The sequence below is a fragment of the Tinamus guttatus genome, unplaced genomic scaffold, assembly GCF_059628265.1.
Source record: "Tinamus guttatus ecotype Peru unplaced genomic scaffold, ASM5962826v1 Tinamus_guttatus_pri_ptg000990l, whole genome shotgun sequence".
NCBI lineage: Eukaryota > Metazoa > Chordata > Aves > Tinamiformes > Tinamidae > Tinamus > Tinamus guttatus.
Window position 1 is genome coordinate 211,683 of NW_028289524.1, and position 26,672 is coordinate 238,354.

At 51.5% G+C, this 26,672-nt stretch overlaps 1 protein-coding gene and 1 pseudogene across 1 annotated transcript; one reads left to right on the top strand and one right to left on the bottom strand.

Moving 5' to 3' along the window:
• The window catches only part of LOC148590930 (ATPase family AAA domain-containing protein 2-like), a 376,234-nt pseudogene that overhangs the window by 164,692 nt on the left and 184,870 nt on the right, over positions 1 to 26,672 (bottom strand).
• LOC148590933 (olfactory receptor 14C36-like) lies at positions 8,796 to 9,755 on the top strand. Its single transcript, XM_088538294.1, has one exon. It carries the CDS (start codon positions 8,796 to 8,798, stop codon positions 9,753 to 9,755), a length of 960 nt encoding a protein of 319 aa, XP_088394420.1.

Genomic DNA, 26,672 nt, shown 5'->3' on the forward strand with positions numbered 1-26,672 from the left:
GCTCCATGCAGGAGAAGCTGGGAGAGCCACCCCAGCTGGGGAAGGTGCTACATTCAAAAGATCCTTCCAGTAAGCACAGCAGTGTTGTCCTGCAGACAAACGCTTTCCGTGTCTCGGGCTGGTAAGATTTCTCCCTGCAGCGAGTTCTCAATCGTCCTCCCATTCCCAACTGTCCCTCACCTGTCCCTCACTTATGAGCAACTCGTCCCAGCCTGGTGCCTGCGGGCAGTGCCCTGAGTCTTGCTGCTCCTTTACGAGGAGCTGCTCCTGGGCAGAGCTGTCTCTCTGCAGTGCCTGCCAAGTTGCCACGAGCTCCTGCAGTCCCAGGAGCCAGGCTCAGCTCAGGAGCAGGCACCTAGCTTAAGACGGAATAATTTCTGCCTCCTCTGCAGCCTTCAGGCATTTCTGGGGCTTCAGGGCTGTGACAGGGGAAGCAGACCGGGTGTCTGCAGGATGCATGGACACAGCTGCAGGTATGAACCAGCATGGGACAGGCTCAGGTGGAGACAGGCAAAGGCTCTGCCTGGGCTCACAGACACCAGAGGAGGTCTTCATCCTCTTGGTTATGGCTGTTGTCTCTGCCACCAAGGCCTGCCAGGAGACACTGGGGCCTCACTGCCCTCTTGCTGATACCCTGAAAGGTGTCGTATCATTGTCCGGCACTGAGCATTGAACATTCCCATCCACACACCGTTCCCAGGAAGACCTGGAAAACATGTGGGTGAAAGGATCTCCCTTCCCAGAAGCACAGGGGCTGAGCTTGGAGATTATGACTGAGAAAGCACACGAAGGCTTAATGTGGCATCAGAGCCACCTGCACATTTCCTCTGCCTACATGTTACCAATGATGACAATTTTCTGCTCTAAACAACCCCTGGAGAGTCTTTGCTGCTTACGACTGTCAGTGGGACCCATTAAAACTCAACAAAATGTTGTGGGTTGATGTTGACTTTGAGCTCTCCTCTCAGTAACCGAGGTTCATGGACTCAGCACCAAATTCACCATGGAGTTCATTAAAACGCAAAAAGCTCTCACAAACCATGTCTGTCCTTGTAACTTTTGGCAAGTCTTGCATGATGAATTGAAGAGGTTTGGGGAGTTTAGCTGAAAGGTGGAGACATCAATAAGAAGCATTTCTGATTTTAAAGGCTTTTATTGTTACTATTAATATTCAGCTTTCCAAGTAACTGACAGCAATATTCTGGAATTGGAATCAATACAGAATGACTCCTAATGATGTCTGGATATGCAGGAAAACCAGTGTCCCAGAGCTCAAGCACTGTATGGACACCCTTCATCCCCTCCCCAACCTGCCATTTCTCACATCAGCCACCTGGGACTTCCATCACTCTTGTTAGAAGCTTCTCTGTTCTACTGAAATCAGCAGCTGAAAGTTAGAGCTCATCTGCTGCAACTCCCAACTGCTTTCCTTAGAGAGTTCCTTAGAGATCTAGCTGCAAATAAACACAGGATGTTTCTTAACTGCAAAGAAACAGAAATAAAGCATGAAAAATACTCATAAATAATAATTGTGCTCTTTGAGTGTAGCCTAAGTCCAGCATGTCAACAGCGAGGTTCCCTTGCTACAAGGAACAGCCCTCCTGAAAGACAGAGCAACCTTTAAACTCCTTGAAGTGCAAACCAGCAGCTGGGTCCCAGAATGAACAAAGAGTAACAGGGCTTCTACAATGGCCAGCTCGTGTCCTGTGAAGATGGTGTTAGAAATTGTCAGTATAAGCAGGACATGTGGGAATGGGAGAGCCATAAAGCTCCTGGGGGTCCCGGGTCATGATGTGGGCCATGCTGCTTTTGGAGATCCCAGACCTGCCTGCGCTTCTCTACAAAAGTAGGGAAAAGGCCCTGATGCAAGACCCTAGAGAAGAGGGATTTTCCTGGCTGCTCAGAGCAACCCAAAGAAGGACTTGGGGATGTCAAAGGAAACTCAATCCCCCAACACCAAAAGCACTGGACCCTCTTGGACCTTTAAGATGGGAGTAGGAGCGGGCAGGGGAAACAGCCACGTCCCAGACTTCCTCCATCAGGCCTTCAGCTCTACAGCTTCTCATGGCTTCAGGGGAGCTCCCTAAACCAATACTTCCCATGACCCTAGTGCATCAAGCAGAGTGAGCAGACACAGAGGAGACAAGAGAGAGAATGCAGAAAGACCCCAGGGGGCAGATTGCGCCTCCCTGTTCCAAGACAGGCTGTTAGAGGCTGAATAGGCAATCAAAAGAAAGGAGGAAAGGCGTGCTTTGCTTTTCAGTGTCTGGAATGCCACATATCTGGAAGCTTCAAGAGGGATGCAGTCTCCCTTCTTCAAGATTTGCTCCAGTACTGTTCAAACACTACAGGAAGAGGAACGTTGGTTGTTGGAAGCTTCTGACCATCAGGCTGCTTCAGTCCCAGTGCTAGGCCCAGAAGACCCTTCATCCATGGGACCAGCCCCTCAGGACCACTTCACTCATGGACCCCCATCCCCAGGACCCATGATCCGTGGGCCCCCATCCCCAGGAACCATCATCAGTAGGCCCCAGTCTGAAGAACCCATTCCCTGTGGACTCCAGACTGCAGGCTCCACAACTCATGGGCCTCAACCTGCAGGACCCATTTTCCATGGGTACAAAACTCCCAAACCCTTCACTAAGGGTTTCCCACCTCCAGGTCCCTTACCCTGTGGGCCCCCACCTCCTAAATACTTCACCTGTAGGCCTCGTTTCCCTGAAGCCTTCACCCATGGACCCCCACCTCCTGAGCACTTTCCCCATGGGCCCTGGCCCCCTTCGCTCTTCCTCCATAGGGTCCCATCACCTGGATCCTTCCCCCATGGACCCCCACCTCCACATCCCTTTATCCGTCAACCCCCACCTATGGAACCCATCACCCATGGGCCCCGGTGCCCTGGACCCTTCACTGTGGGCGCTTGTCTCCAGTAACCATCCTCCGTTGCCCCCAGACCAGAGGCCCCACAACTCGTCTGCCCCAACCTGCAGGACCCATCTCTGCTAAATCCTCATGGGTCTCTGAGATGTCACAGCTGTGCCACGAGACAGCAGAGCCTTTCTGGAGGGCAAGTGGCAACCTGGCAGGACAATAAAGGGAAAAAGCCAAAGGACCATTAGCACTGAAGATGGGTTGTCCTTAAGCAAGACTCAGATCAGTTTCCAGACCTATGGATTGCAGTTCCTGGAGCTCCACAGGACAGAAGGGGTCTGGGGAAACCACAGTGCCATGCAGATCCCTCTGTTCCACAGCTTGAAGCATCAGTGTTTGAACCACAGCTGAAAACATCCAACTGCAGAAAGCCGAGAGAAAGAACAGGAGCAGCATGGACAAGAGGAAACAAGGAGCAACAGCATGACCCTGCTGCCAAGGGGTGCAAGGAGAGGGACAGAGAGGCATTCTGTAAAGCCTCTTACCCATCTGGGTATGCCACCTCAGAGAGGGTGACATTACAGGGCAGTCACCTTCAGTCCCTGGATGGGGCCGCAGGAAACGTGCCTCTAACTGGCGCCATGTCCCTGTCCTGTGCTGGAGCTCTGGCTGCAGAGGAGGCAGCTCATGCCCTGCAGTTCCTTCTCCATCCCTGCCCACAGCTGTCCTTGCTGGCAGATCTTTCTCCCAGCGTCTTGTCCCTGCCACTGCTCGCAGATCCCATATCACCCACTGTGTGCTTAGTTCTGCCCTCCAGAAACCCCCAGGACTGGGCACTATCCAGGGGCAGCTCTGTGGTTGCAAGTCCTAAGGGGCAGGTTATATAAATCTTACAGGGCCACAAAGGCCCTGTAGGCTAAGACGGGGATGAAGCGGTTTGCTGAGATTTCTCACAGACCTATCAATCTTTCAGAGTGAAGTTTTAGGACTCCCAGCTCCTTGTCAAAACAGAAAACCTCTTCCTTCAATCCCCCTGTCCAAATTAGGAATCAGAAAGTGTGGAGACCCAAAGGAAAGTTCCTTGCCTTTCAAGCAGCCCTTCTCTTCATCCTCCTCCTGAAAGGACCCCTCAGATGTGCCCTGTGCACGAGCTAGAGCTGTGAGCACCCGCCACCCGAGCAGCAGCTCTCAATGGAAGAAGGAACCTGCCCTGCCGGGTGGTCTCCTGTCACACAGAGCCTCTCCCCACAACGCTGTGGGGAGCTCTTGCTCTGATGGAACAAGTGTGACAGCCAAATCCTTCTAGAAAATCAGGTGGTGGCCAGGAGGGGAACTTCCTTGGTCTCCTGAAATGGCCCTAGAGGCCCATTACTGGTAAAGCACCAAATACTGTGAAGCTAGGACACATGGAGATGCCAACAGTTCAAACTGCTAAGGTGATTCACTGCAGGCACTTGATTCAGTGACATCCAAGTATGTCTGCAATGCCATGTCACATGCTTGATGTTTCTAGCACAACTTCATGGGTAACTTATGCCCTTCTGGCAGAACCACTGGGCAAACTCTCCACGTCCTCCTGGGTTTTCCTATATCTGTGGCATAAATGGAAGGCCCCTAACACCAAGGTCTCTGCTCTTGTGTGTGCATTTTCAAACCCTTCTTGCTCCCTTCCCCATGACCATCTTCTCATCCCTCCAGATAATATAAACGAGGACTGGGCTAACGATAGCCTTGAGGGACTGGATCACAGGTTGCCCAGGCTCGAGGAGCACCTAGTGCTGCCTGGAGAGGCATTCACTTCCGTCACAGGCCCCAAGGCGCTACAGATCATCTCAGCACCCATCTCCTCTCCTGCCATTTTGACAGCCCAGCTCTGCTTCTCCCTGACCTTGACACTGCAGGGTGTGCTCTCTTAGTGGGAACCTCCTCTCACCGTTACGTTGCCACCTGATATCCATGGCAACATGGCTCTGCCCTGCAGTGGGGTCATTGTACACACAGTGTGCAATAGCTCTTGGTAACAGGTTTTTCTGTGACTAATCTGTTCTCTGTGATACAACTGAGGCTTTGCAGCCCAGATACATGTAAATATATGCAGCCTGTAGTAGAGGCAGGAGCAGATGGGCTTGTCGAAGTTGTCACAGGAATGAAATGTCATTGGAATGACTGAGATGTGGTGAGATCACTCACATGACTGGAAACAATGTTTGTAGGGTATAATCTCTTGAGCGGAGGGGTTGCTTTGTGTGAGGGCAAGGTTTTGGGAGGGTGCTTGTGGGTGCTCATCACAGTAGGGATGATACTATGATGGAAGCACAGACCACCTCAGCAGATCAAGGAAATCCTCTGCGGAACCTAAGAAAGCCTGTTGATCACAGGCCCTGGTTCTTGTCTAGGGGACTTTAATCCTCATGGCAAGACCTGGAAGGGCAAACAGCAGAGCACAAGCAGTCTAAGAGGTTTCTGGGGGGCATCAAGGACAACTTCTTTGCACAACTGCCAGATGAGCTGATAAGGGAGATGCTTTCTTGTATCTGGAAATTTCAAACAAACACAAGCTGATCAGGGATGGGGAAGTATCAGCCTTGCCTATTGTGAACATGAACATGTGGAGTTCCGAATCCTGAGAAGAATGAGGAAGGACGGTAGCAGCATAGACCTTGGACTCCAGAGGAGCAGACTTCCTGGCCTGTTCAGGGCATTGGTGGGGGATAGCAGTGGAGGCAGCTCTCAAGGGCCCCGAAGCTCAGGAAAAGCCCAGCAAGTCTTTAAGGACAGACCTGCCAAGCACAAGGATGGGCCATCCTGATACTAAAAGTAGCAGACACCTCCGAGAAGCAACTTGGCCAAACAGGGACCTCGCACCTTAGTGCCAGGGGATTAGGACAACGTAGAGAAGGAGGAAGAAGGGAAAGGCAAAAGGAAAATTTAAAAATATTGTCCAAAATCATAGCAAACTGTTAGGGAAGAAAAATCTCCCACAGGATTGAAACTTGAAGGGCAGATCGAGAGCATGAAGGTGGGATGCTGCGGCTTCAGTAAGAATCCCAGAATAAAAAGGAAAATGCGTCCTCATTGCTAAATGGCACAGGGAACCTTATAGTAGCAGATGCAGATAGGTCTGAGGAACTAAACTCCTTGTTACCTTCCCTTTCCAAAGGCAAGGTCTCCCAGGTGGTTGTGCATTGAGTCAGGATTCCAGAGGAGACAAACAGCAAACACTGGATGATCTTAGTAAGGGGTTACCTGTTAGAGCTCAAACTACACTAGTCAATGGGAATGGGGGTACTGCAGCCGAGGATGTTGTGAGAGCTGACTGCTGCCACTGCAAGACCACTCACTGTCATTTTTAAAAGCTTGTGGAGAGGAGTTGAAGTTCCATGGAGTGTAGAAAGTTATTCCATATTCCATCCCTCTCCAGAAAAGGCCAACAGGGCCATCTGGGGAACTGCAGATAGAGCAGCCTCACTTTGGTGAGGAGTGACTCATGCAGTAAGTAAGTCCTCCCAGACACATTCATGGAATCATAGAATGACTATGATTGGAAAAGACCTTCAGGATCATTGAGTCCAACCGTAATCCCTCAGCACCATGCCTATTTAAACCATGGCCCTTAGTGCCTCACCCACATGTTTTCTGAACACTGCCCTGGAATGTGACTCCACCACTTCTTTGGGCAGCCACCATGAGATCATTGCTATCCCAATCCCTGATCATCTCATCTGGAGGGGTGAGCAGAAGCCAAGGAGATGAGAGCTACAATGGTTTGAGAGTGCAGAGACTAGAGCAGCAACCTTGGTGTGATCTTATTCCCCTTTATGCAGCACACATGAGTGAGATGGGATTGACTTTTCTGAAAGACAATGTGAGATTCATTTACTTGGGTAGAGAAAGGAAATGCCAAATGCCCTGGGGTTCTTCCCAAGCAATCACTCCAAAGGGGCATGGTTGTCCTTTGCCTTCTGTACTGTATCTGCCAGAAACCTGCCTGTGGCTGTGCTGGACACCAAATTCATTGACATGGTCCTTCCAGCACATTACCTCGGCTTCATAAGAAGTGGGGCACTAGTCGCAGTTGGCATCTGGGGTCATTTCAGACGGCCAAGGCAATTCCACATCTGGTCCCCACCTGATCCCCTAGGAGGATGCATCTCTCCCAGTTGCTCCATCAGAGCAAGCGAACACAGGCATATGCCTTAGATCAGCTCAGTCTCCTCCACTGTCACCAAGTATTGCTGTGAGCAACTGCCTCTCATCCTCCATCTCAAATGATTAAAATGTGAGCTTGGACAAGGAGTTTTCATGTAGACCACTACACTGTGTTTGCCTCAGTTTTGGCTTGGGGTTCACAGGCGGAACTTGAATCCCACTCCATGCCAGGGGCCTCTAAACCAGCACAAGATGCCCAGATTGGCTCATCTGAATCAACATGTGAACCATGTGTCAATGATCTCTGTTCTTGTCACACCTAGGTGTCCTGGCTAATTGAGAGATGCAAAACAGAGCTTCCAGAGGGGAACATTTCTACCTTTCATAGAAAGTCATCCTCTCATTGAAGAAATTGCAATGTTGGAATCTGTCTGAACTCCTAAGAAAAGGACAGCAGGTTATTTAGTGTACATTTCCCAGGAGAAGGGAGCACAAGAGACAGAGAAATTGGTGAGTTCAGCTGGGCCTCTGCTCCTGAGCGGGGCCAGGCTCCAGGGACGGAGGCAGCTCATGGCAGCCTGGCAGCACTGCCCAGAGACAGCGTGTGCAGGAGCAGCTCCTGTGCCAAGAGCAGCAGGGCTGCGGGCACTGCCTGCTGCTGCGAACAGCAGAGGAGAGAAGGCAGCGAGATGGGAACGGCAGTGTTGAGCGGGAGGACAGAGCAGAGCTCACTGTGGAAGTGAGCTCCCAGCCCCTTGCATGGTAAGTCTCTGGCTGCAGGGCAATGCTACTGACTTTCCAGAGGGGTGTTCTGCACCCAGTCAACGCCATCACTTGATAGGTTTTGGGGCAATCGCTTTCCCACCATCTCCAATGCAGAGGCTGCTTCAGAGCAGGATTCCCTGCCTCAGCGTCACAGGGACAGGGCATCCTGCTTCCTTCTCCCAGGGATGCTGCAGGGCTGTGAAGCTGGGTGTGCACCCAGGTCTGCATGGGCTCTAATCCAGAGCAGTGTCCCTGTGCCTCAGGGTTGCTCCTTGCTTCCCTCCTGTCCAAGCTGCTCCTGGTCTCCTCTTAGGCTCACTTGGGTGGAGAGGATTTCAGCTGCAGTTCAGATATCAATGCTGCAAGCTATGTGAAACAGGGGTCTGCACGGGAGTGTGGTTTTTAGGGTAACATGTAAGTGTGATCATCCTCCAGCTCAAAGCAGTGTGAGTGCAGGACAGCTGGAACCTGGGATAATAGAGAAGCTCTCGTCACGCTGCCCCAAGTGATAGGGAAGCCTTTCCTCTCAGCACTCCCAGCAGAAAGGACAATGATTGCCGTCTTCAAGGAGTGCTGCCCAGGTGGGAGAGGGGCATCTCAAAGAAAATAAATAATGTCAAAAAAAAAATCTTTCTTCTAAAACCCACATCCTTTAGAAATGGGTGTGAAGATGCTGAACAGCCCTGTTATGTGAAAAAGTGATTTTATTGTGAGTGTCAGAATTACTCAGTTCAATTCCCTCCACATTCCATGGGCAGAGGTCCCAAATCCTTACAACACACCCCATTAGCACAAAACGAGGTTCAAGCCAGGTAAGTGTGCAGATGCTCCTTCCCCGTCCCCTCCCCCTAATAAAGAGAAAATCAGTGTGATTTTTTTTATTGAGAAATTGAATATTTTTTTTATTCACTGGTTTTCCTTTCTTGAAATGTCTCTTGCTAAAATGCCACCTCTTTTTTTTTTTTTTTTTTTTTTCTCCCAGGACAGTGCACTATGCCCTGAGATAGTAAATGTCCAACAGCAGCTCCTTCAGTGAGTTCCTCCTCCTGCCATTCTCAGACAGGAGGGAGCTGCAGCTCTTGCACTTCTCGCTCTTCCTGGCCATCTACCTGGCTGCCCTCCTGGCCAATGGCCTCATCATCACAGCCGTAGCCTGCGACCACCACCTCCACACCCCCATGTACTTCTTCCTCCTCAACCTCTCCCTCCTCGACCTTGGCTCCATCTCCACCACTGTCCCCAAATCCATGCACAATTCCCTGTGGGACACCAGGGCCATTACCTACTCAGGATGTTCTGCACAGTTCTTTATGTTTCTTTTCTTGATGGTAGGAGAGTATTTCCTTCTCATAGTCATGGCCTATGACCGCTATGTTGCCATCTGCAGACCCCTGTATTATGGGACCCTCATGGACAGCAGAGCTTGTGTCAAAATGGCAGCAGCTGCCTGGAGTAGCAGTTTTGTCAATGCTCTCCTGCACACTGGGAACACATTTTCCTTACCATTATGCCAAGGTAATGAGGTGGAGCAGTTCTTCTGCGAAATCCCCCAGATCCTCAGGCTCTCCTGCTCTAATTCCTACCTCAGGGAAGTTGGAGTCCTTGTGATTACTCTTTGTGTACACTCTGGGTGTTTCATTTTCATTGTGTTGTCCTATGTGCAGATCTTCAGAGCAGTGCTGAGAATCCCCTCTGAGCAGGGCCAGCACAAAGCCTTTTCCATGTGCCTCCCGCACCTGATTGTGGTCTCCGTGTTCATCAGCACAGCCATGTTTGCCTACCTGAAGCCTCCCTCCATCTCCTCCCCAGCTCTGGATCTGGTGCTGGCTGTTCTGTATGGGGTGGTGACTCCAACAGTGAACCCCCTCATCTACAGCCTGAGGAACAGGGAGCTCAAGGATGCCCTGAGGAAAGTAATTTCATGGACATTATTCAGAAATGGCAATATTGGTGTTGCTCTCCACATGTGAATCCCACTGCATCCTGTACCAGGACTGAGCTATATTTCTTTATGTTTATTAGATTTACTATTACTAGCATTTGTTAACATGCTGCTACACAAATGGTTGGATTTGTTCCTCCTTGAATTAGACTACTTTGTCTCATATGGTTTCCAAATAAATTAGTGTCTAAGTCTGGGTCAGAGCTGACTCCCTCACTCTGTCATTAAAAGCAGAAAGTTCCACCTAGTGCAGTGCCTGAAGGCTGCTCTTTAGAGGAAGCTGCTTTTAAGAATAGGCTCAAGGAATTGTACCCCAAAGGCCTTGCTTCACAGGGTTCGCCATGTGTTCAGGAGAAAATAGCTCAGAAATGTGTCATGAGCTCTGCATTTAGGACTCACTCATTGGTGACCAGTGACTGTGGAAGGGATGAACCTTTCTGGAAAAGTGAAGAAGCAACTCATCAGGGATGCTGTCTCTAGCTGGAGGCCTGTAGCTATTGGTGTTCCCCAGATGTCAATATTGGGTTCAGTCTTGACCAGCTACTTGATTAATGACCTGGATGAAGGGGATGAGTGCACACTTAGCAAGTGTCCTTATGGTCCCAAGCTGGGAGCAGTGTCTGATACTCCACACCTCTGTGCAGTCATTCTGACGGAAATGAACAGGCTGGAGAGTTGGGCCTCATGAAGTTCAGGGTCCTACACCTAGGGAAGAATTACTGAATGCACTGGTACAGACTGGGGTTGACCTGCTGGAGGGCAGCTCTGCAGAGAAGGACCTGGGCATCCTGGTGGACTGCCAGCTGACCACGAGCCAGCAATGGCTCCTTGTGGCCAAGAAGGATGGTGGCCTCCTGGGGCGCATTAGGAAGAGTGTTGCCAGCAGGCCAAGGGAGGAGAGCCTCTCTCTATACTTGGCCTTGGTGAGGTCCAATCTGGAGTCCCCCGTCCACTTCTGTGTTCCTCAGTACAAGAGGGACATGGAACTACTGGAGAGAGTCCTGTGGAGGACTAGAGAGATGATTAGGGGATTGGAACACCTCTCCTCTGAGGAGAGGCTGAGAGCACTGCACCTGTTCAGCCAGGATAGGAGAGGGCTGAGGGGGGATCCCATCACTGTGTACAAATACATCAAGGAAGAGTCTCCTTCTCTGGAGATATTCCAAACCTGCCTGGACATGATCCTGTGCAATGTGAAGTGAGTGAGCCTGCTTGTGCAGGGCTCTGGACAAGATAATCTTCACAAGTCCCTTCCAACTTCAACCATTCTCTAATATTTGAAATGCCTGCACTGAAATATATCAGCATTCTGCACTGTAAGGATCTGCCCGTGCCTCATCATTATAGTGACTGGCAATCATGTAGGAGGAAAAGGCATCCAGAGTCACCTGAGATGGCCAAGAAAATCCACAGTGCCCTGGCACAGTTGTGGGTGACCATGGACAAATGTCAGAAACATGCAGGACCAGATGCAGCTCTGCAGAGAGGGACCTGGGTGTCAGGGTGGACAAATTGACCATGAGGCAGCAGTGTGTCCTCATGGCCAAGAAGGCCAATGGGATCCTGGGGTGTGTTAAGAAGAGTGTCGCCAGCAGATCGAGAGGTGATCCTGCCCCTCTACTCAGCCCTGGTGAGGCCACATCTGGAGTATTGCGACCAGTTCTGGGCTCCACAGGACAAGAGGAATGTGGAGCTGCTGGAGAGAGTCCAGAGCAGGGCCACAAGTATGATCAGGGGCCTGGAACATCTGCCCTGTGAGGAGAGGCTGAGGGAGCTGGGCCTGTTCAGCCTGGAGAAGAGAATGCTGAGAGGGGATCTAATCAGTGTCTGTAAGTACTTCAAGGGAGGGAGTGAGGAGGAAGGTGCTGGTCTCTTTTCAGTGGTGCTGAACTAGAGGTAATGGCCACAAACTGAAGCACCACTTAAGGAAAAAAATTTTAACAGTGAGGGTGACAGAGTGCTGGCACAAGCGGCACAGAGAGGTTGTGGAGTCTCCTTCTCTGGAGATCTCCAAAACCCGCTTGGATGCAGTCCTGTACCATGTGCTCTAGGTGACCCTGCGTGTGCAGGGGGGTTGGACTAGATGACCTCTAGAGGTCCCTTCCAACCTTAAGCATTCTATGATTCTATGATTCCTTGTCCCCCTTCACTTCAAGGTATTCAGGTTCAGGACTGCTAGGCAGGGACTCCCATATAGCCTTGATTTTTCTTTTGCATTACCTTTTATGATACGCAAGCCTGTGATGCATGCTCACCACAGCTGGGCCTGCTGCACACATGGCTGCGTTAGGAAGTGCCTGGACACTCAGGCAAGAGCAGTTCTAAGCCCCCATGACTCAGCCCTGTTGTGGCCACATGTGGAATTGTGTGTCCCACTGTGGTACACCCAGTGCTGCAGCAACGAGGAGGAACAGGAGAGGCTCTAGAGGGGGTCTGCAGAGATGCGGTTGGAGACCTAAAGCACATGGCCTGTGTGGAGAAGCTGAGGGACCTGGGTTTCTTCAGCCTGGTGAGGTGTTACAGCTAAGGTGAATATAACACTGGCCAGTGACTGCTAGAAGGGTGGCTTCAGAGATGATGGAGCCTACTCTGACAATGGGAAAGAGCATGAGAAGTTGAAGAGCCACCAATAGCAGCTTGAAATGTACAGACTGCACTTCAGGAAAACAAGAAATTTCACTTCAAGGGTATTTCTGTGGCGTAAGAGATCATGCAGAAGGTATCTAGGATCATCCCATGCCTCTGTTTCAAAGAACAATGAACAAGACCGAGAGACATCATTTGAGATAGAGAGATCCTGGGGCGAGAGCAAGGTGGGAAGCAGTTTGGATGTCTACAGGCTGCAGGCAAACAGGCACAGAAATAGCAAAGTGTGTCTACAGGCTGCAGGCAAACAGGCACAGAAATAGCAAAGTGTAGCAGAGCCCGAGGGGGAGATGGCCAAGGTTCACTGCCATGGCGAAAAGCCTCCAAAAGAACTAGGTCTATGTCACCTGTGCTACGGCTGGTGTCTCTGATATTGAGGATTGGGAGAGGAAAATTCTTGCTCATGGCCACAGGGTCTCCTTGCCTGCTTTCCCCCAGGGACACAAGGTGTGCTGCCCTTGGCCTTGAACACCCCCACCCACGCACTGACCCAGCAGGAGACCGGGGCAAAGCATGGTGGAAAGGACCCCCCTACTCAGAGTCTGGACACCTGCGCTCAGCCAAGGTACTTGAAAAACACATGAAGTGTTAACCTGGCATCAGAGCAACCTGCACTTTGTCTTTGCTTATCTGCAATCAGGGCCTCCAACTTTCTGCTCTACTCAGCCCCTGGGGAGACTTTGCTGCTAATGGTCCTCAAGAGGACCTATTAACTCTCCAAGAAAGTTGGCCATTTGCTTCTGAGTGTAACTGCTGGAGAGATTTCCTCAATCTCCTCCTGGAGGTTCATAGACTCAGCACCAAATACTCCCAGGGCTCATTAAAATGAAAAAAAATATATATATCTAAGGATATGTCATATTTTTGTTCAATCTTAATTCTTGTGTGGCTAATTGGAAAGCAATGTATTGAAATGAGCCAGATTTCAATGAGCACCTGAAAAAGAAGGATGGCTGCTTTTCAGCTTTTTTTTTTTCATTCTGTTTTCAGAAGAAATCTGACCACATTCTCCCATTCCTGCAGTGTTTCCCAATGAGGTCTGCACATGTGGGAAAAGCAGTGTTTTTGAGAGAAGACCTGTATGGACAACCTTCCTGTTCACATTCCCAGCCCTGACATTTCTCTCCTCAGCCACTGGGGACTTGGATAGCTCTGGTTCAAATCTAGCCTTTTTCTGCTCCAGGCAGGAGCTGAATGTTACAGCTGTTGCAGTTCATCCAGGGTCCTATGAGATAAAAAAACTAATCACCTGTATGACAAGCATAAGCTTTATCCTCTATCCTAAGAAACAGAATGCAATCCTGATCACTATGTTGAGTCCAAATTGCCTCCAGGGAGGTTCCTAGTCTACAAGGACTAACCTTCCTTGAGATGTTTTTGACAGATAGAACAGCCTCAGATGATTGCCTCATCTACACGTTTCTTAAATACTGCCCCACCACTTCTTCAGGCAGCCTGTTCCAATGCTTGATTACTCTTTCTGTGTAGAATTTTCTCCTAAAATCTATCCTGAACCTCCCCTGGAACAACTTGAGGCCTTCTCCTCTTGTCCTATTTTCATATATTGGAGAAGAGATAACCCTGCCTCACTACAACCTCCTCTAAGGCAGTTATAAAGAGTGATAAGGTCACCCCTGAACTTCCTCTTCTCCACACTAAATAACTTCAACTCCCTCAGCCGCTCCTCATAAGGTCTGTGCTCCAGTCCCTTTACCAGCTTTGTTCCTCTTCTTTGGAGTCACTCCAGCACCTCCATGTCTTTCTTGTAGTGAGGGACCCCAAACAGAACACAGGATTCGAGGTGCAGCCTCACCAATGCTGAGTACAGGGGGATGATCGCTTCCCTGGTCCTGCTGGCTACACTGTTCCTGATACAAGCCAGAATGCCTTTGGCCTTCTTGACCATCTGGGCACACTGCTGGCTCATGGTCAGATGGTTGTCAACCAACACTCGCAGATCCTTCTCTGCCACGCAGCCCTCCAACCACTCAGCCTCAGGCCTGTAGCTGCATGGGGTTCTTGTGACTGAGGTGCAGGATCCAGCACTTGGCCTTGTTGAAACTCACACAGTTGGCCTCAGTGTATTGATCCAGACTGTCCAGATCCTGCCCTAGAGCCTTCCTGCCCTCAAGTTGATCAAATGTTCCTTTGAGCTTGGTGTTGTCTGCAAACTTGCTGAAGGTGCACTCAATCCCCCCCAGATCATTGACAAAGATATTAAAGAGGACTCGACCCAACACTGACCCTGGGGGAACACCGCTTGTGACCAGTCACCAGCTGGATTTAACACCATTCACCACCACTCTCTGGGCCTGGCCATCTTCTCCGTTTTTCTCCCAGCAAAGAGTACACCTGTCTAAGCCATGGGCTGCCGGTTTCTCCAGGAGAATGCAGTGGAAGACTGTGTCAAGAACCTTCCTAAAGTCTACTGAGACCATGTCCACAGCCTTTCCCACATCCATTAGGCAGGTCACCTGGTCTGAGGAGATCAAGCTGGTCAGGCAGGACCTGCTTTTCATGAACCCATATTGCTCCAGCCTGATTCCCTGCTTATCAAGGACATGCTGTATGATTGCCCTCAATATGATCTGCTCCATAACTTTCCCCAATACTGAGGTCATGCTTGACAGGCCTGTCGTTTCCCTGGATCCTCCATCTTGCCGACATTGGCAAGTCTCTAGCCATCGGGGAGCTCCCCTGTTGACCAGGACTGCTGATAGATGATGGAGCGTGGCTTGACGAGCACTTCTGCCAGCTCCCTCAGAATCTTTAGGTGGATGTCACCTGGACCCATAGATGGACGTGTGCATGTCCAAGTGGAGTACCAGGTCAGTGACTGTTTCCTCCTGATTTATGGGGGAGTTGTTCTGCTCTACACAGGTGTCTTCTAGCTCAGGGGGCAAGCACCTTGAGGAGAACTGGTCTTGTTGTTAAAAACTGAGACAAACTAGGCATTAAGTTCCTCAGACTTAGCCTCATCCTTTGTGATCCCCATCCTCATCCCTATTGCATGCAATTGTCAGGGATTGCAGCTGGTCTGTGAAATCCCCGGCTCCCTTAGCAGAGAACATTAACTTTGAAAAGATTAGAGTGTATCTATGAGATAGCCATCAAAGGTATGGGAGCCCAGGTAGTGTTCTCCTCTATGCTGTCAACCAGGGGAAGGGATTCAAGGAGGAGAAGTCGGATATGGCAGATTAACAACTGGCTGCGCCGCTGGGCTTGGCAACAGGGTTTTGCCTTCTATGACCATGGGGCTCTGTTTAATGACAACCAGCTAGTGGGAAATGATGGGACCCATCTCAGCAAGAGGGGCACACATCTCTTTGCCAAAAGGCTGGCCAACCTGGTTAGGAGGGCTTTAAACTAGACAAGAAGGGGGAAGGGGAGCGTCACACAGACACAGCGAACAGTACCGTGCAGCCTAGCTCAGATGGAGTCCAGCAGAAGTATGCTAGTGGGGAAGTGAGGATAGGAAATGATCACGGAGCATCCTCTTTCACCACTCCTGGGAAACCTGCGGGCTCGGTTACTTCCCTGAAATGCCTGTACACCAATGCGCGAAGCGTGGGGAATAAGCAGGATGAACTGGAGATCTGTGTGCGATCCCACCTACATGATCTCATTGGAATCACAGAGACGTGGTGGGATAGCTCGCACGACTGGAGCGCTGCCATGGAAGGCTATGTGCTCTTTAGGAAGGACAGGCTGAGAAGGCGAGGTAGTGGAGTTGCTCTTTATGTGAGAGAGCAACTGGAATGCATGGAGCTCAACCTGGGAGTGGAGGATGCTTGAGAGCTTGTGGGTAAGGATTAGAGGGCAGGCTAATGTGGGAAACACTGTGGTGGGTGTCTGCTACAGGCCACCTGACCGAGACGAGGAGGTTGATGAGGCCTTTTATAGTCAGCTGGATATTGCCTCACAGTCACAGGCCCTGGTTCTCATGGGGGAGACTTCAACTACCCCGACATCAACTGGAAGGATGACACAGCCAGGCACAAACAGTCCTGGAGGTTCCTGCAGAGCATCGACGCTAACATTTTGACGCAGGTTGTGGAAGAGCCGACGAGGAGAGCTAGGCTCCTGGACCTCGTGCTATCAATAGGGAGGCACTTGTAGGAGATGTTAAGGTGGGGGGTAGCCTCGGCTGCAGTGACCATGAGTTGGTAGAGTTCAGGATCCCACGAGGAGGTGGCAGGGCTGTAAGTAGCCTTGCAACGATGGACTTCAGAAGAGCCAGCTTTAGCCTCTTCAGAGACTTCCTCAGAAGAATCCCATGGGCTAGAGCTCTCGAAGGTAGGGGGCCCAAGAGAGCTGGTTAGTTTTCAAGCAGCACTTCCTCCACGTCCAGCAACAATGCATCCCTGTGTGTAAGAAGTCAGGCAGGCAGAGGGGGCAGGAGACCTGCGTGGATGAGCAAGGAGCTTGTGGCAATGCTCAAGCAGAAGGCGGCAGTATATAGAATGTGGAAAAAAGGACAGGCCCCCTGGGAGAAATACAGGAACGTAGCCAGGGAATGCAGAGATGCGACTAGGAAAGCTAAGGCGCGGTTGGAACGCAATCTGGCAAGGGATGTTAAAAATAACAAGAAAAACTTCTTCAAATATATTAACAGCAAAAGGAAGATCAGGGAAAACGTGGGTCCGCTGGTGAACGGGATGGGCACCCTGGTTCCAAATAACACAGAAAAAGCAGAGTTGCTCAATGCCTTCTTTGCTTCGGTGTTTACCAAGGGCAGCCCTTTAGAGCCCCAGGTGCTAGGGACAAGAGAAGAAGCCGGGGAGAGGAAGACTTGCCCTGGGTAGATGAAGATTGGGCCAGAGAGCACCTAAGGAAACTGGATACCCACAAATCCATGGGCCCTGATGGGATGCACCCCAGAGTGCTGTGGGAGCTGGTGGATGTCATAGCTAAGCCACTCTCCATCATCTTTGAAAGATCCTGTGTGTCTCCTCCCCAGCTCTGGATCTGATGGTGGCCATTCTGTACTCAGTGATGCCTCCAGCCGTGAACCCCCTTATCTACAGCGTGAGGACAAGGAGCTCAGGAATGCATTGAAAAAGATGATTCAATGGATATGAGGTCACTGCCAATAACTGACCCATGCTCATTCACTCACCCGAAAATCTGACATCAAGGATGTTTTTTATGCATTTCTTTCTTTCTTATTTTTCTCTTGTACATCCATCTCAGACAAATACAATAAGTAAATAAGTACATCCACTTCCTTGCATGTCTCCTTGGGAACTCGGGGCTGGCCCCTGTGCTGGGGCAGGCGGGATCCACGTCTCAGCCCGCAGCCTCCCTGGCACAGTCCGCAGGTGGCACCTGCTCTCCCGCAGTCCCAGGCCAGCCTGCACCTGGCACCTCCCCGTCACCGTCCCTCGAACCGACCCTCCCTGCCCTGGGGCAGGCACCTGGCACCAGGCCCCGGGGCCAGAGGAGGGCCGCGATGCCCTCGTCACGGTCACCCAGGAGCTCCTGGCTGGGCAGCAGTGCCGGGAGCAGCCGCCTTCGCGGCCCTGGGGGCTCTGCACGCTCCCACTGTGGGAGCTCGTGGTGCCATTTGGGAGCTCGTGGGGCTTCAGTGCCCTGGGCGCTGGCTCCAGGCTGCTGTTTCTGAGGCCGCGGGGCAGCTCCTCCTGCCTCCCCTCCAGGATGCCCGGCTGCAGCTGCCTCCAGCCCTGGGCCTGGCCGCGCCGAGTGCCAGCCCGGGGCAGGCGCTGCCAGCAGTGGCTGTGTGACCTGTGGGGGACACGGCTCCATCCCTGCCCTCCCACAGTCCCTCTACGCCCCATGGAGCCCTGCAGAGAGCCCCAGCCCTGGGAAGGGGCTGCTTGTGCCAGGCGGTCCTGGAGAGAGGCAAAGAGCCCAGGCTGGGGCTGGAGACTGGCCCCTCTGCCACCTTGCTCTGGCAGAGACTGTGGGCCCCATGTTGAGAGCTGGTGGGAACTGGGCCCATGGGCAGGGATGAGCGCAGGCCCCAAGGGAGGCTGCTAAGGGCCACCAAGACCTATCAGTGCCCACAGGGCCCAGACAGACTGCCAGGTCACCTTTATCAGCACAGAGGTCACACATCAGGACTCAGCCAGGATTTGTCACCATGGACCCTCCTGGCCCCAACTCTCCTGCTTGTGACATTCTTCTTCTGGCCCTTGGGATCATTGTTATTCTCCTCCAATCCCACTCAGAAACGGGACACACCAGTTGAGGGATATGTTTTAATTCAAAAGAATAAAGCTTCCTGTGTCCAGGCATCACGGACGGTCACTGCTTGTTCTTCTTGCCCGTCTTGCCAGTACTGAGGAGAGAGAAAGGAAGAGGCTGCGTGATGCACAGGGACAAAGGCAGAGAAATACCACACACTAGCTCAGGACATGTATGCTTGGATGTGCTTCTGATAGCGTCTCCCCACTCCCCATCATGTAACACAGGCCCCTGTGTCCAAACAAGGTCCCCATGCAGCACATCAGTCTGGGGCTGGGCCTGCTGGGGTCCAGACTGGGGGTGACCCTGGCTCTGGGATCTGCCTTTGGGGAGCAGTAGGAAAAGGTGCAGGCAAACGCTGGAGGGGCCCCTTTGTGCTCAGCTGTTCAGGACTTGTAGGTCCCAAAGTGGCAGCCTGTGCTGAGTGGTCAAGAGCTACCCCTTGGGTGGAAGGGAAGTCTCTTCCTAGGCCAGTGTGAAGAGGATGCAGCAGCACTGACATCTCTCACTCCGAGACCCCTCCTGCTTTTGTCCTTCCCCAGCTCCTCCACCCTGGTCCCATTTATACCCTCCAAAAGAGCGCTTGGCATTTGCTTGGGGCTGGACAGAGGCGCTTAGTGTCTAGGTGGAACCCAGATCGATCCCATGTTGTGAGAACTCTCAGGGTGCTCTGTCCAACCCAGTGCCTCTAGGTTTGGGAGTCTTACCCCTCTGTGGGTCTCTGCTACCCAGTGGTCCCAGGATTTTCCTGAAGCTGGCACATACGTACCCTTTCCGTTGAGTCCCCTGTTGCTGGGCCTCAGTTTTCACCTCCTCCGTTAACCCAGATAAGGAGTAGGTCACGGACACACCCTTATTTTTTCCCAGGTAGCATACGGACACTGCTGGAAGAACTGGTACTTCTTTCTGGACCTGCAAGAAAATACCCAACAGGTCTGTGCCCTGCTTACAAGTCCACTCAGCTGCTCTCAGCATGCAGAAGCTACAGATGCATTACAAAAGCAGAGCACAAGCCATGTCTGTGAAAGCAAGCTCATGGCAAAGGCTGAGAGCTTAAATGAACACATTGGAGGGGTCTTGTACAGCTACTAGCCATCGACTGATGCTTTTGCATAACATAGGCTGGCACAAGAAGAACCTCATACATCAGGAGCACCTACCTCTTCGGCCTCCTGAGGCCCTTCATTCCATGACCCTGCAGATGGTGGTCGGGTTGCAAAGGAAGTTCTCCTCCCACGTCGTTCTGCCACCTGTGTGCAGGGCCTTGGGATACGTGGGAGCACACTGCAAATACACAACGTGAGGATCCGCATGAGCACAGGGTCAATTTGGCCTTGCTCACACACTGGGCACCTGCTTCTGCAGCAGAAGGCAGCTCTGCAGGGAAAGACCCAGGCTCCCCTGGTGGTTGTGTTATCAATGAAGAGGGCAATCCCCTTCACCAAAACACCCAGGGATGCACCACATGCCCAGAGGAAAGATCCAGGTGTCCGCTTTGAGGCTTTCTCTCCATGCAGCTTGGAGAGCAGCAGGACACAAGCACACACCATTAGCCCCTATTCTGCCAAACTATTAGGCCCTGGAAAGGCAAAAGAAGGAGCTTCTCTATGTTTAATCCTGCCTCACTACAGACTCACTGGCCTCTTGAAAATAGTCCCTATGGTGAGGCAAGCCTCAGACATAAAACCCTTCTCCTTCAGAGGCCTTGCAAGAACACAGGATTTTCCTCAGCCTCACAGAAGGACCTCTAGACCCCCTGCCCCATGGACAGTCCCAAAATCCACTGACCCAAGCTACTCACCTGCTAGGAGGGGCCTTCCCCACCACTTTCTCCTCCTTGGATTGTCCCACTTTCCCAGATGATACTTTGAAGGGTGGATGGGGTGTCCGTAAGATGCAATGCCTGGCAGGAAGCTCTTCTGCAAGCAGGAGACAAGAAAACATCTCAGAGCAGAATCACAGTCACCACTGGCACAGGAGTGACATACAGGTCCCCTCCATGCTGGGATGGAACTGTGAGGCCTCAACTGAAGACCTTTAAAACCAGGGCTCCTGGTTAGTCTGTGACATCTTCTCACATTCGCTCATCTTTTTTTTTTCTGTGCAACATCATTTCCTGATGTGGGGCTCCTGCTCTAGCATGCTCTCATGTTGCTCCTGCTCTCCCACATCCATGCTATTAAAAGAAGGGCTCACAAGCACTTGTCAGTAGCCTAAGTGAGTCTCTTTGGAGCAATAATTTCTCCACAAGAGAGGAACAGATCCTGGAATCCTTCTACAGATCTCACAGGCCTGAGATGCCTCTGGCGATACTGTCAACCCAAAGGCAATGCTTAGGGAATGTATAGGAAAGGGCAGAGCCACTTGCTTTGAAAATCCAGTGAAGTCTTGGCAATTATTACTACCCTTCTGACCTTCTTGAGCAGGTTACTTTGGTTCCAGGAGATAGGTCAGGAGATAGGACACTCTTCCCATTATCATTCTGCTCCACGCATAAAGGATGATTCCCAGGAGTTACCCTCAACTTTGTCTCTCTCCCGCACAACCTCCTCAAATGGAAGCGTAGTTTGACTGCTGGTACACTGGTGCACAGAGTCTGGTGGGAAAGCTTAACTCAGAGGGACCAACTGCATGTGGGAGTGCTGGGCTGCCCTGAGCTCTTCCTCCCTTGGGAGACACTTGACATTTGCCTTCAGTGCTTAGAGGCAGCACAACTACTGCCTCATGGATTCTGACACACCACAGTGGAGATATGGCTCCAACACATGACAGCAAGGAGGATAAAAGGAGAAGACAAAAGCCCCAGCAGGATTACGTGCTCCATTACCTTTCTCAACAGTCGTCTTCTCCTCCTTTTCCAAAGCAGGCTTTCCTTCATCTGCGGGGAAACCTCTCAGCCGCCGATGTCGAAGAGCTGGGCCTCTCCCAGTGGGAGGTCTCCCAGTTGGAGGTCTCACCAGTGGTAGACTGGGAGAAGTCTCCAGCTCCTGCCTGCAAGCAGCAAATGGAGAGCGTTCTGGCAGGAGGATTCCACATTACCTTTGCAGCTTTTGCTAACTACGAGGACACATCTTAGAGCTACTCTGATGCCCATCCTTGCCTAGAGCAGAATAGACCCAGTTCTGCAGGACTGTCCTGGGAAGTGGAGAGACCCAGTACAGAGCTCCACTGCATAAACTTCCTCCCCAGCCTGCTCCAGGGCTTCCAATCCCCTTCCTACAAAAAAGCTTTCTTGAAGTTTCCCCAGCCATATTCCCCAAGCTGCCTCGGGAGGTGAGCACCCAACTGCTCTCCAAATCCTGTCCTGGCAGGACAGACTGGCCTCCTTTCCTTTCCTCCCATTTTCCACCACCATTTCAAATCCCAGTCTTGCCCTGCACATCTCTGTCAGTCCCTCCTACGCATGCACCGCTGCACCTGGAAAGAACAGCCTCCAGCCTCCAGGTCGCTAAGGGAACAAAGCCTCCACAAGCTGGGAGCCACCACAGAGCTCTCCAGGAGACCCTGCACAGAGCTCCACAGCAGAGCCTGAACAAAGCCAGAAAAGCCTGGAGTTCATGGGTTTCCAACCACTCAAAAGAGTTACTCCCAAACCACCTCCAGAGCGTCTTCACAAGCCCTGACAATGCAACACTACCAAACACGTGCTGAGAGGAATGCTCACATGGTCAGCCAGCAAGCAAACATACTCACTTTGGAGGATGGACGGCAGAGCCAGCTCTCTGGGTGCCTGACAGCACTGAATATTTCCTCGCTGACATCTGCAAAGGAGAGGGACACATGTGAGGTGCTGCCAAGAAAACGATCTTGTTGCTCACAAGGGCCGCCAATGCTTCCACTCTTCAGAAAAGCCATTGCCTTTGAGAAGTTCTGAAACAGTCTTTGCTGTTCTGCACGGCAGCCCCTCCTTGTCACAGAAGAGGAGCTGCAGGGGAACACAGCAGAATGGGTAGTAACACTGCAGGGCTTTCCGCAAGGGCAAGGATCAAGAGCCTCCCTGGGCAGGAGAGCAATTCTTGCCTAATGGACAAGTCCCTGCAGGAGAGCACAGGTGAAGGCGTTCCCCCAAAATGTAGGGAATGGGCAAGGAAGTTCTGCTAGGGAGGGAGGGGAAGGACAGGGACAACAGGTCTCTTATTCCATGCAGTGAACACCACTCCTCACACTTTCCTCTGACCATGCTTGTGAGGTGCCTGCCAGCACCATTGTGCCCCTCAGTGAATCCTAGCAAGATTGAACCTCCCTTTTCTGTTCTCATCAGTCCTCTAAATGACCACAGAGATGAACAGAACATCTCTGTCTTCAACCCGCAGAAGAACCAGCAATGATATTTCTGTCAGAAACAGGATTTAGGAGGGACTTCTGAGGTGTACATGGAGAACACAGCAGGAACAGATGCATTAAAAAAGTAGAGCACAAGCCGTGTCTTTGAAAGCAAGCTCATGGAAGAGGCAGTGAGAGCTCAAGTGAACGCACTGGAGGGGTCTTGTACAGCTACTACCCATTGGCAGATGCCTTGGCATAATTCAGCCTGGCACAAGAAGTGCCTCATACATCAGGAGCACCTACCTCTTGTGCCTCCCGAGGGCCTTCATTCCCTGGCCCTGCAGCTGCTGGTCGGGTTTCAGCTGTTGATTTCTTTGCACTTTTTGCGGATTCCTGAGCGCAAGGCCTTGGGATAGGTGGGAGCACACTGCAAATACACAACACAAGGAGTTGCATGAGCACAAGGGGAGCTGGATCTGCAGCCCTTGCTCACATGCTGGTCACCTGCTTCTGCAGCAGGAGCCACCTCTGCAGGGAAAGCTCCAGGCTTGCCTGGATGCAGTGTCATCAATGGAGAGAGCAATCCCTCTGCACCAAAACACCCAGGGGTGCACCACATACCCAGAGGAAAGCTCCAGGTGCCCACTTTGAGGCTTCCTCTCTATGTAGCAGGGTCATTTACAAGGACACACTCCAAGACACACTGTTAGCCCCTGTCCTGCCAAGTGCTTTAGTCACTGCTAAGACAAAGAAAGAGCTCCTCAGTGTTTAATCCTGTCTCACTACAGACTCACTGGCCTCTCGAAAATAGCTCCCATGGTGGGGCAAGCCCCAGACAAACACAGCTCCTCCTTCAGAGGCCTTGCAACAACACAGAGTTTCCTCAGCCTCACAAAAGGACCTTAGGAACCCAGCCCTATGGACAGTCCCCTATGTCCACTGTCCCAAGCTACTCACCTTTCAGGACGCTTCTTCCTCTCTGTTTTCTCCTCCTTTCCTTCTCCAACATCCCTTGATGGTGCTTTGAGGGGTGCTTGGGACTCCGGTAGGAGGGAGTGCTTGGCATGAAGCTCTTCTGCAAGGAGGAGACAAGAAAACACTTCAGAGCAGAATCACAGTCACCACTGGGACAGGAGTGACGTAGAGATCTACTTCAACCTGGGATGGAACTGCAAAGCCTCAACTGGAGACCTTTACAGCCAGGTCACCTAGGCAGTCTGTCACCTGTCCTCATACCGACTCCTGTCCAACTCTTTGCTTTTCGCAGCATCACACAATGCTTGAGGTAGGAAGACACCTCTAGAGATCACCTAGCCCAAACCCTCTGCTCCTGCAGGGACAACTGGAGCACATGCCACAGGATTCCATCCAGGTGGGTTTTGAAGATCTCCAGAGAAGGAGACTCCACAACCTCTCTGGGCAGCCTACTCCAGTGCTTTTTCACCCTCTCAGTGAAGAAGTATTTCCTCATCTGGACAGGAAATGTCTGTCCAGAAGTTCCAAGTTCCAAGTTGCTCCTATTATCCCTTATCCTATCACTGGCTACCACTGGGAAGAGTTTGGTCCTATCCTCTTTACATTCTCCCCTCAGGTATTTGTATATGTTGATAAGATCCCATCTCCATCTTCGCCAGGCCAAACAGGCGTGGTTGGCTTAGTCTTTCCTTGTAAGATAGATGCTGCAGTCCCTTAATCATGTTGGTAGCTCTATGATGGACCCTCTCTAGAAGTTCCACATCCCTCTTTTCTCCACAACACCATTTCTTGACATGGGGCTTTGCTCCTGCTCTTTCATGTGCACACTATGAAAAGGAGGGCTTGCAGTGCTGTGTTGGTGTTCTAAGGGAGTCTCTTTGGGACAGTAACTTCTCCATAAGAGTGGAAAAGGTCGTGGGAGCCTTCTACAGGTCTCACAGGCCTGAGCTGCCTCTGGTGACACAGTCAACCCAAAAGAAGTGTTTAGGGAATGCATAGGAGTAGCTCACAAGGAAAGAGGCGAGCTGCTTTCTTTGAAAATCCAGTGAAGTCTTGGCACCCAGGACTATCCTCCTGACCATCCTGAACAGGTTCCTTTGGTTCCAGGAGATAGGTCAGGAGATAGGGCACTCTTCCCATTATCATTCTGCTCCACGCATAAAGGATGATTCCCAGGAGTTACCCTCAACTTTGTCTCTCTCCCGCACAACCTCCTCAAATGGAAGCGTAGTTTGACTGCTGGTACACTGGTGCACAGAGTCTGGTGGGAAAGCTTAACTCAGAGGGACCAACTGCATGTGGGAGTGCTGGGCTGCCCTGAGCTCTTCCTCCCTTGGGAGTCACATGACATTTGCCTTCAGGGCTCAGAGGCAGCACAACTAGTGCTTCACGGCATCTGACACATCGGTTTGGAACATTGGAACCAACACCTGACAGCAAGGAGGAGAGAAGACACAAACTCCCCACCAGGATTCAATTGTTCCATTACCTTTCTCAACAGTCTTCTTCTCCTCCTTTTCCACACCAGGCTTTCCTTCATCCACAGTGAAACCTCTCAGCCGTCGATGTGGAAGAGCTGAACCTCTCCCAGTGGGAGGTCTCCCAGTTGGAGGTCTCACCAGTGGTAGACTGGGAGAAGTCTCCAGCTCCTGCCTGCAAGCAGCAAATGGACAGCGTACTTACATGAGGATTCCACATTTCCTTTGCAGCATTTGCTAACTAAGAGGACACATCTTAGAGCTACTCTGATGCCCATCCTTGCCTAGAGCAGAATATGCAGAATAGACCCAATTCTACAGGACTGTCCTGGGAAGTGGAGTGACCCAGTACAGAGCTCCACTGCATAAACTTCCTCCCCAGCCTGCTCCAAGGCTTCCAATCCCCTTCCTACAAAAAAGCTTTCTTGAAGTCTCCCCAGCCATATCCCCCAAGCTGCCTCGGGAGGTGAGCACCCAACTGCTCTCCACACTCCTGTCCTGGCAGGACAGATTGGCCTCCCTTCCTTTCTTCCCATTTTCCGCCACCATTTCAAATCCCAGTCTTGCCCTGCACATCTCTGTCAGTCCCTCCTACGCATGCACCGCTTCACCTGGAAAGAACAGCCTCCAGGTCGCTAAGGGAACAAAGCCTCCACAAGCTGGGAGCCACCACAGAGCTCTCCTGGAGACCCTGCACAGAGCTCCACAGCAGAGCCTGAACAAAGCCAGAAAAGCCTGGAGTTCACTGGTTTCCAACCACTCAAAAGAGTTACTCTCAAACCACTTCCAGAGAGCACCTTCACAAGCCCTGACAATGCAACACTACCAAACACGTGCTGAGAGGATGCTCACATGGTCAGCCAGCAAGCAAACATACTCACTTTGGAAGATCGATGGCGGAGCCAGCTCTCTGGGTGCCTGACAGCACCAAATCTTTCCTCACTGACATCTGCAAAGGAGACGACACATGTGAGATGCTGCCTTGTTCCTCACAAGGGTCGCCAATGCTTCCACTCTTCAGAGAAGCCACTGCCTTTTAGAAGTTCTGAAACAGTCTTTGCTGTTCTGCACGGCAGCCCCTCCTTGTCACAGAAGAGGAGCTGCAGGGGAACACAGCAGAATGGGTAGTAACACTGCAGGGCTTTCCGCAAGGGCAAGGATCAAGAGCCTCCCTGGGCAGGAGAGCAATTCTTGCCTAATGGACAAGTCCCTGCAGGAGAGCACAGGTGAAGGCGTTCCCCCAAAATGTAGGGAATGGGCAAGGCAGTTCTGCTAGGGAGGGAGGGGAAGGACAGGGACAACAGGTCTCTTATTCCATGCAGTGAACACCACTCCTCACATTTTCCTCTGACCACACTTGTGAGGCTGCCTGT

Coding starts and splice junctions, on each gene's coding strand:
- LOC148590933 (XM_088538294.1), top strand. CDS start 8,796: ATGTCCAACAGCAGCTCCTTCAGTGAGTTCCTCCTCCTGCCATTCTCA.